Source organism: Nicotiana tabacum, chromosome 20 (assembly GCF_000715075.1).
Source record: "Nicotiana tabacum cultivar K326 chromosome 20, ASM71507v2, whole genome shotgun sequence".
NCBI classification, from domain to species: Eukaryota; Viridiplantae; Streptophyta; class Magnoliopsida; order Solanales; family Solanaceae; genus Nicotiana; species Nicotiana tabacum.
This window is the reverse complement of record NC_134099.1, coordinates 51,103,356-51,114,311: the sequence shown is the minus strand read 5'-3', so window position 1 is coordinate 51,114,311 and position 10,956 is coordinate 51,103,356. Positions and strand designations below refer to the sequence as shown.

Below are 10,956 nucleotides of genomic sequence, written 5' to 3'. Positions count from 1 at the left end.
GGGATCTGTTCTGATCACAGTACATCTATCAGTAGAGGCTTGTAGATGTATTATGTTAGTTGGTGCAGTATGCTGGGCTTGTAGGCCCTGTACGTATATTTTGTTGGCTTGTCAGTTATAGTAATTATGACGGCCTTGCTGGCCTAGCTTTATGTTGACATTTAGTCAACGTCAGTCTCTATTCAGTTTTATATTTTGCATCGCACATTATCTTGCAGTGTGGCCCATGGCCAAAGTATGACATTACATGTTCATAGTCTCTTAGTCGCAAGTGGTATGCAAGGATAGGTGAGGCACTGGGTGCCGGTCTCGCCCCAGGCTCGGGGCGTGACATCAACTTCCTCTAACACGTGGAGGATATGCAGATAATGACATGATTCTTTAATTATACAATTCCACATAGTTTATTTAAGTCACAATTTCGATGGTGCATATCCATACGCCCGCCACCTAGCATGTGTGTCACCTCCAAACAAATAATAGAACTCATAATTCAAAGAACTAAGTTTAGAAGTATTACTTACCTCAAACCGTGTAATTCTTTATTTCAATATGCCTCTGCCTCGCGAGTCAACCTCCGAACGCCTCGAATCTAGTCACAATAATTCGATACAATCAACACAAATTATAGGAATCAATTCCATATGAAAATTCTATATTTTCCAATAAAAATCTGAAATTCAACTCAAAGATTTATAGTAGGGCCCACATTTCGGAACCCGACAAAAGTCACAAAATATGAACGCCTATTCAACCACGAGTCCAACCATACCAATTTTACCAAATTTCGACATCAACTCGACCTTAAAATCTCAAATCTTATTTTCAAATTCCTAGGTCCAAATTTCCCATTACACCTCAAAAACACGTAATCTAGTCGGAATACTCAATGATAATTCAATATGACTGACTAGCAATGATCACAAGCTATTTACGTCATGTTTTCCCGTGAAATATCGCTCAAAAATCGCCTCAACCCGTGTTTGAAATGTCCAAAAATGAGAAAATCTCGGACTCATCTATTTTTGTACACTGCCCAGAGATTCCGCTTCAGTAGAATTTTTAACCGCTTTTGCGGTAATTCCCCCGCTTGTTAGTTACAAAATGCATAAATAAAGGCCTATTGAGATTTATACGCTATTTAAAATGATATTTTTATGAGTACTTCTCTTGGAGAAAATAGTTCTAGGGGTAATGAGTTTGAAGAGGTGACGGAAGCAGTTGTAGAAAACCATGAATCAGCAAATTCAGCAGGTAATCATTATTTTTATTGATCTTTGTCACTTCTATCGATATTTTTACTTGATGTTATTTATTTAATCTTCATAGGTTCCAAGGTTGTAAAAAGAAAAACTAGAGGTCCTACACGGTGCATGAAAATAATTAACTTACAGAAAGGACAAAAACTACCGGTAGAATTTGATGAGGATCACCAAGCTATTGGTGAGAATGTAACCATGCAAGCAAATTAATTTGAATTTTGGACCAAACAATTAGAAGCCGAACTTGTTGCCCTTTAAAGGTAAATGGTTGGAAGGAGATTGAGTAAGATAAGATCGACCCCTTATGTGGGACATCGTCTTGGTAAGAAAAACTAACAAACGAATAAATTTATAATATTCTATAATTTCTTATGGATTAACAATTACTAGAATATATGATCATAAACTATGATGGTATTTATTTTTTATAGGAAAAGTTTAATTTTGATGTGTCCGAGGGAAGAAAAAGCACAATTCTTGGTAAAATGAGTGACCTCTATAGAGACGATCAGTACAACTTGAAGAAGAAGTATTTTGATTCAAAAGCAAATTATCAACTTCGCCTACGGAACAAGCCTAAACTTGTTGCGGCAGATGAATGAAAATATTTTGTCAATCTTTGGAGTGATGCCGACTTTCAGGTATTTAAATTATATTATAAAATAATTTGTTTATGCCTTTTTAATTATTACTCCCTCTGGTCCACAATATGTGATCAATTTTTTCTGGGTACACCCATTAAGAAAATACTAAATTTTAGACAAAAATAATTAGTGTGACTAAACTTAGCTTAATTAAATGTTGCAGCATAGTTATAGTAGTACTTACTTCTCTTCTCAAATGTGAGGAGTAAATGACTTTTTAGGGATACGTACATAAGGGTAATTTTGGAAAAATAAATTGAATTTTTTCTTGATTATATAAATGGACACTTATTTTTGGACCAAAATAAAAAAAAAAGTAAATTGGTCACTTATTGTGGACTGGAGGGAGTATATATTTTGTAGTTTGAGAATCTCAAGTTTATAGGAAAATTAATTATAGATGTGTTTGAGATAACTAAAAGTGTTTTACTTTGTATTATTATTTTTGTGATCCGAGGTTTGGATTCCAAATGAAAATAAGCTCTCTTTTTATCACTGACCTTTTCTTATATAAGGGCATGGTACTTTTAATTGTCTTTGTATTTTCGTATTCGATTTGTCAGTTTTTATGAGTAAAGCCAAGAGCATATTAAGCTCTCTTTATATCACTACCTTTCCTTGGTAACTAATGTTCCTTGCCTTCATATATTGGGACCAAAAGTTATTCAAGACTTAGATACGAAATGGTATGAACATTATAACAATATTTTTAGAATGAATTTAGAAGAATTATATTCACATATTTTATTCAATTAATGATAACGATTATTTTTCTGCAGGAGCAAAAAAATGGAAAAGCTCCTTCTCGTGTTGAAGTCTTTATGGAATCTCACAAGAGAAAAAAAGGAAAACAAGTTGATGCTTTTCAACAAGATGTTATTGTAATGTCAATGTTCTTTTTTTTATCTCCTTTTATAGTACACATTTGTACATATTTGATTAATTTGCATTATTTGATAGTAGGTTTAATTTGACCAATTTAGAAAACAACAAAAAGAAGGAGAAATTTCTTTAAATGATGATGGTATCTTCGAAAAAGTATTTGGGGCAAAAAAAATGGATATCTTCGTGCATATGGCCTCGAAAAAAATATCAGTGAATATTTTGGTGGTAGACCAACAAAAGTACAATTTAAAAAGCAACTAGAATTTACCAGAAAATAGGCAAATGAGTGTGTGGAAGAAATTAAAAAGGAAGCTAAGGAACAAGTTGAAGAAATCAAGAATATGAATAATCAGCTAGCAGAGATGAGTAAACAATGGGAAGAAAAACTTTCAATGATACTTGCAGCACAAGGTCTACCATAAAATGATACAAATCTAATTGTAAGTAACTTATTAGACTTCTATTAATATCCTTTTTATATTAATAATTTAGTATATATGTGATTTCTTTAAGGCAATATTCATATTAAAAATAAAATTTAATTTTTTATATAAAAATGCTTCATTGTATCATTTAATTATTTGTTTTTTTATTGTTATTGCAGCTTGTGGAGGAGTAATAAAGGCGTCAAGGTCGACGGGCACATGAATAATTTTTTTCCTCTTGTCAAAGCTTTTTCATATGTTTCAAACGATGTTTTAATATTTGGAATGATATTGTTGAACCTTTATTAAATCTTTTTGCTAATATATCGCATTTATTACGTAATTGAAGATCTTATGTTACAGTTGCCTATATGTTTCATTGCCAAAAGTTGATTGTATTGTTACATAGGCTTTATATGAATTGTTGTGGATAATAATGCTTGTGGCAAATTTTTTAATTAGTAGCAATGGATTTTTTAAATTTGTAGCTAAATATATATATTGCCACATAATAAGAACATAGCTATATATTTTTATTTTCATAGCAAATGAAGAAAAATTTATTGCTACAATTTTATGCTTCATGGCAAAAGAGAATTGAATCTTAGCTATGAATTTTTGAATTTGTAGCTAAACATATATTCCTACCATAGCCACGTATCAAGAACATGGCTATTCATTTTCACTTTTCGTAGCAAATGAAGAAATATTTTTGCTATAGTTCTGCATACGTCATGGCTAAAAGTATGGAATCTTAGCTATAATATGAAAAGGTTTATGGCAAATACTTAATTCATAGCTATGGAGTTTTTAAATTGTAGCTAAACATGCGTACTATTATAGCCACGAGACTAAGGTCTGAAAATAGTCACAAAATTTGAGTTTGCATAGCAAATAAATTAAATATTTTGCTACAATACAACATTTCGTAGCTACAATAGGAAGATAACTACAAATTTTGTTCGTCGTGGCAAAAAAATAAAATCACTTGCTATAAGCATATTTTTCGTAGCAAAAACCTTTTACCATCATAGCTACAACATACAAAATTTCCGTAGCAATAAGTATTAGTCCTTAGCCACGGATCATGTAAAGTTTGTAGCTGACTTTTAGCTACACTATATTTTGCTACGGAGAAAAATATTGTGGCTAAAGTGTTAAGCCACGAAATTTTTATATTTAACTACATTACTTTTTATAGTTATAGATGTGTAATGTTGTAGTAATTGTTTTTTATGAAATCTTGGGTCCGCAATCATTGTGGATATTAGTTTATAGAGGTTTGTATATAACATTTGATGGGAGGGAAAAGTTTAGTATAGTTTATGAGTACTTTATACGGCTGAGCAGAAGAAATTTCTGTCATTATACAAATTGCATGGGAGACGCCCTTGAGCACCTAATTGCTTTGTTCTTCTGGTGCCACCTAATCTTATCCCAATTGTTTGGTACTATTTGTCAATGTACAAGTGCATTCCCTAGTTTTTTTTTTTTTTTTACCTTGGTTGATTCTTTTGCTTATATGCGGCTGATGTGTATCTGTCACTGAACATATTTTATTGTTAATATTCAGTTGTTTTTTCCTATACAACAGAGTGAAGCAAGGCTTCTAAAAATCAATGAGTTCGTTTTCAAATTTATATAATTTTTATATTTCCATGCCCTTGTTCAAAAATAATCAATAGTACGTATTATACTTCAAAACCTGTTAATGTTACAAAATCTATGAGAAAAGTCTTTAAGCTATCATAGAATAAATGGTAACATTTAAGCGCAAAACTATTTCGACACAAGCTCTTGTTATAACATTTCAGAACTAGGAAATGCACATCAGTAAGAGCAACTATGTATATTTACACTTTGTAATTGAAGAAGGTTCAAAAGTAGCATGCTAGAGAAAGATGTGTAGGCAGCATTAAGCTAAAAACAACAGGGAAATCAATCAGCGGGATGAAGAAGGCAAAGGATGCCAATTATCAGCAAAAAACATGGCTCTGTCACGAGAAGAAGTGGATATCTGTTGAAGTATAACATACTTGACGTGATCAGCTGCTGTCTCACCAGCACGAGTGGCAAGTTCCAAATACACCACAGCTTTCATCATGTTACCTTCCTGCTCAAGGAACAACCAGAGTGATGATAAGTTCATAGACAAGCGAAAGAAATAAAAGCGAAAGAAAAAAAAAAAGGAAAAAGAAGAGGAAGGTAGAGGTTTGCAGGTCCTTTTTCCTATATGAACCATTAGGCGATACAGACAACATTTTTTCCACGGACCTACTCATCCTCTGTTTAGTTATATGTGAAGGTATTTGACCGAGCACATAGTTTAAGAAAGAAGAAAAGATTTTCGAAACTTATGGCCTTAAAATGCCATGGCAGTTTTGTGCCTATAAAATCATGTCAGTGAGGGTAAAATGGGAGATCTAAAGTTAAATTGTTTCTAAATGCAGAAAATTGTCATTCTTTTTGGAACATAAAAGAGTGTAACATAAAATAACACAGAGGGAGTATTGTTTTTCACAATCTAGTCATAAAGAAGTTGGGAAGGGTTGGAGTAGTGCAGTGGGAGGATTTATGTAGGCTCTACTTACGGAAAATATACTAAGTCCATGCTCAAACTGGGCTTTGCTATGACCTCGATCAGCTGCTCTCTTCATCCATTTCCTTGCAAATTTATGAGACTGCGATAGACCTTCTCCCACTGAGTAGCATATTGCAGTGTTATACATGGCACGGACATATCCACCTTCTGCTGCCTTCAGATACCACCTTGCCTGCACTTCAAAAAGAGAAAACACTTTCAGAAGCAAAGTTATCATAGGAACAACCCAGTCATCCGTATAGAAAGCCAAAAGACGAATAACATTTTCTTCAACCATAATGGTGAATTTGAATTTTTAAGTACAAAATTCAAGACAACTTTTCACAACTCTTCTTTTTGTTTTTGGCAGGCAATGTTGTCATAATTCCAAATTGTGAAATTTCAGAACCTCAGAGGATGATTTGATCTAGAACTTGAATAATATTGACCCAAAGTGATATTGGACCTATGTATATGTTCGTCCTACATGCATGGCAAGATAAAATTTAGTGATCTACATGGTGTTTTCAGTATGCATGGCAAGATAGACAAATCCATAAACAGGGAAGATATCCCTTATTTATTTTTGTCTGTGAAATTAAATGGTCACAAAACAACTGGTCTCAATCCAAACTAGTTGAGTCTGCTCTGTGAAGTTAATGGTTAAACAAGTATAATTTTCATACCGCTTCCTTAAGATCCCTACTCGGGCCACGACCTTTATGTAAACAAAGGGCAAGCTGGTACTGAGCTCGAACATAGCCTGCAATAGAAGCTTTGTACAGCCATTTGATAGCCTCCTCAATGTCTGGTGGATTAGCTGCATAGAGTATAAAGAGATCATTACTACATAAAGATACAATAACCAGAGTAATGAAAGTCAAATCTGAAAGTTGTAAAACAAATGCTTCCGTTTGTGCTCAGTAAGCTTGACAGAGAACTATGCTACTGCAAATCAAACGCAAAGTTCTGGTGGGAGCTCTCGGCGATGAAATGACTTCACATGCGTATGTGGACTTCTAATTCTATTACGTAGCATTCACCATAAGTTGATGCATAACAGTAAACCACCAAAAACTGCTGGTAGTGAGCAGAGCCTACTCTGGTTCACTGACACAATCACCAGAGGAATAATAAAAGAAAAGGACAAAAATTATCGGAAAATGTGCTGCTGACTTGCTGCCTTCAACTTCTCCGAAATAAGTTCTGCAGACTGCAGAGGCCTTCCAACAATCCACTTCCCCACCCTTGCATTTAATGGTTCTCTAGCAAAAGGGTAAACTTCACAGTTTTCAGGTGTTGGAAGGGGAACTTCAACCAATTAAATAGTAGGAGGGGCTCCACATAACCTCTCCCAACTTCTAGTACTTCTTACTTCCCCCTTAAACATTATTCTTTCTTTCATTACAACGCATTTTGCAGCTAATCTTCTGTAATATAGCTCTCTCAACCCCACTTAATGTGATTGCTCCAATAACTTGGCATTGTAACACTTTCTTGCACAACTCTGCTATCAACGGCTCTCAGGCCAAAGCCATCAAGTCATGCCAGTTTTGCACAATCTTGCTGTCAACAGATTGGTGTGAAAACGATGGGATTGTGGCTGGAGGACTTGGCAAAAACAGAAGTTTTTTGTTAGCTGGTGGCTTGTGGTTGTAAACCGGCAGCGCCTGCGAAGGCGTTTACTCCATAATTGGTATGAAAGAGCTGGCTTAAGGGTAATAGGATTCTCCAAAAGAGATCCCAAAACAGTTCTGATTTTATTTTAATGCTTTTCTTTTTCAGAAAGGATATCAGGGAGACTGCAGGGATAAGATGTCGTAAAGGAAGTTAAAGGGAGAAAAGTGCCAACCTCAGGGATGTTTAAGGATATATATCACATTTCCTGAAACAACTAAAGCACCACTAGTTCAATAAAGACCAAGTGAGCAAGAAGAAAAATGAACAACTGGAATCACCTCACCCTCCTACACCTAACTTTCTCAATTTTGGACAGCACGCTCAATTGGTGATAATGATTAGAGAGGGCATCACAACAAGATTTTAGAGAAATATTAAGTCCACATAAATGAACGAAAGTACACTAGCGAAAACAAGAGAGAGCTATACCAATATAAATCAAGTAAAATCTGAAGCACACATTACTAACTCTTAATGCTGAATGAGAATCACAAACAGACAAAGCATAGAAAGAAAAAGCATGGATCTTTGGTTACTAAACATTGTGATTGGACCAAGCCCGCTATTAGTAATTTATTCATACAATTAAGGCTGCTAAATCTCATACACACCAAAGAAACTTGCGCTCATTTTGATACAAAAATCTACAATCTCTCTTTCTTTCTTTCTTTTTTGTCGGGACAAGTAAGCTATTCATTTCATTGATTGCAGCCAAATTTCTAAACTATGCAATACTGTTAATATAAATGTTTTTTGTCCATCAGGCGTATTCTCCCAAGCACCCTACTAAAATCTATGTGCTCATACTTGTGGCAGTTTGAAGTACTGTCAGTTCAACAGGAGGATCGTCCTCCCAATTTGAAGTTAAGTTTTTTAACAGAAAGTTCAATCCTTGGCACCTACGATCATAAACTATGACAACCTTCACGACTGTAAACAGTTCTTGTAATTATGACAGGCAGGGGCATAGCTACATTTGGTAAAGGGGGTTCCATTGAATACCCTTCAATGGAAAATTGCACTGTGCAAAAAGGATAAAATCTTAGGTGTGACAATTTAACATTACATTGAATCCCCTTACTCGAATTTCTGTCTCCACCACTGACGACAAGGCCATACCCTTGGATCTCTCCTTCACATAGGACGAAAGTTCCTTTTTTTTTCTCAAACATAGCAAGATAGTTAATATTCCATATTAAGCAAGAAAATGTAAGTTAGTTACCTTCCAAGAGGGAAATGCCCAAGTTACACTGACCAGCAGGGTCACCAAGTACAGCAGCCTTTCTATAAAAGGAAACCCCTTGTTCCTTTCTCCCCATTTCCCAATAAAGCAAGCCAGCATCAACCATAGCCAAAGTTGACCCACGAGCCGCACCTTGAAGGAAGGAGTCAAGTGCCTTATTCAAATTAACCTCAACCCCACCACGCCCATGCTTGAAATTCTTACCATATTTGAGAAACAACATGGCTTCTCTTAAGGGTCTAAGTGCATCACACCAAGACTTGCATACCTGTGAAGCAGCACGTAAATTTGGCAAAGTGAAAGTGGCAGCTATTTTCAATAACACGTCGTTAGGGAGTTGTGTGAAATTATCTGTGGAATGTTCTTGATTTGATGATGAAATTGGATTGAATTGGAGATTATGGTTTGTGGGGTTGTTTTTTCTTGGATTATGATTTTCGGGTGTTTTTGACATGAATGAAAAGGCGGTGAAACGAGGACCGATTTGTGTGGCCATGTTCTTTGATTCATCATCTGGTATTCTGTGGGCCCTGCAGCTGCCATTGAAATGAATTCAAGTTTGTGAACCCGAATTCTATTGAAATCGGAATGAAAGGGAGCTGTCAAAGAATTAAAGAAATGGGGGTAGGAGAGAGATTGAGGGGTATCGGATTCTGAAATGGGAAGGGAAGAGGAGAAAAGGAAAAGACAAACCTTGGAGTTTTGGGGCACTACATGTTTAGCTTGGTTGAATAAACAAAAGAGAACATAACTCTTTGATTGGCTTAATAATTAATTTGGTATTAAGTAAAAAGAACATTTACAACAAGTAATTTTACATTATATTAATTAATATTAATGTATGTAACAGACTCAACATCATCATTATATAAGTGTAAGTAATTTCCATATATAATGTGTAGCAACAATTATGTGACCCAAACAAGTCGCTGGATAAGAGGTTGGAGGTCAGGGGTGTAGGAGGGAGCCGTGTAGTGGGTTTTGTGATGGTCGTGGGAAACGCGTTGTCAGGTGTCACGTCCGATGTTTTCTCACGAAATTTACGTGCACATATGATAAGCAACTAACTGCACATCTTTTTCTTTCTTTCTTTTCGGTTTTGTCTGCGTGTGGAAGTTGTGATCGATGTTCTCAATTGAAGGAAATATAAATGAGACGACATGCAGAGAATGACTATTCCTTTGCTTTTATATTACCTTCTAGGGAGAGAAAAAGATAACTATATATACATAGAGGTGAATCTCAAAGTTTAGAGTTATTAATTGATTTAAAACGAATGCAGTTTGTGTGATACTTCCTCTATTTCAATTTAAATTTTTTTTTCTTATTAGTCTGTTCCAAAAAGAATGACATGTTTTTATATTTAGAAATAATTTATCTTCTTTTGTCTTCTTAAACTTTGCGTCAAGTCAAACTACATCATTTAAATTGAAACAATGGGTGCAGTAGTATATGTGTATATGCATGTCCAATCAAAAAGTAGTTGGTGTAAAGCGTAAAATATCCTCTATCAAGGCCAAATTGGCCTCGGTATTATCATATAACACCAAAAATGGACAATTCGGTGCACTAAGCTCTCGCTATGCGCGGGATCCGGGCAAAGGCAGGACTACAAGAGTTTAAAGTACGCATTTTTACCTTGTAGTTCTGCAAGAGGCTGTTTCGGCGGCTTCTAATCACTTGGCAGCAATTTTACCAGGGGCGGATGTTGATACCCAATTTTTCCCTGTATATTTTTCATATATACAAAGTACTTTCAAAATAACATATGTACGCATATATAAGCATGCCCAAGTGTTTTAGTATTTTTTCCCAATTTTTAAAGATTTAAAATTAATTTATTGCTCATTTTAGCAGTATAAAAACCAATAATTATTCCCAAAATCATTATTTTGGTGGATAAGTTATTTTATTTTTCATATTTATACCAAAATATAGTTAAGGTAATTTTTATATATTTTTACAAATTTATTTGGTATTTTTAAAGCTAAATTGCATATAATTGCAATTCTAGCCTACTTTAAGATTTAATAGCATTTTTGTAATTATAAAATTGGTTCCAATATTTTTAAATCAATATTAATATATTATTAACTGATCTAGTACTCTTAATTTACTTTCAAAATTATTTTACTATTTTTTATAAAATAAAAAGGGAAAAACTGGCTATTTAAAATTTGGCCCATTTTTATTTCAATCATAGCCAAATGGACCCCCCCCCCCAATTGACCCAATT

General features: G+C 34.5%; 1 protein-coding gene across 1 annotated transcript; it reads right to left on the bottom strand.

Annotated features, from left to right (window-relative positions):
* Positions 1-4,953: 4,953 nt before the first annotated feature.
* Positions 4,954-9,588, bottom strand: LOC107767982 (F-box protein At1g70590). The gene is given in 5 exon segments (XM_016587083.2): positions 4,954-5,329; positions 5,808-5,990; positions 6,484-6,617; positions 8,700-9,203; positions 9,206-9,588. Coding segments are annotated over 5 exon segments (1,050 nt in total). The 5' UTR covers positions 9,264-9,588; the 3' UTR covers positions 4,954-5,158.
* Between the last annotated feature and the right edge of the window lie 1,368 nt (positions 9,589-10,956).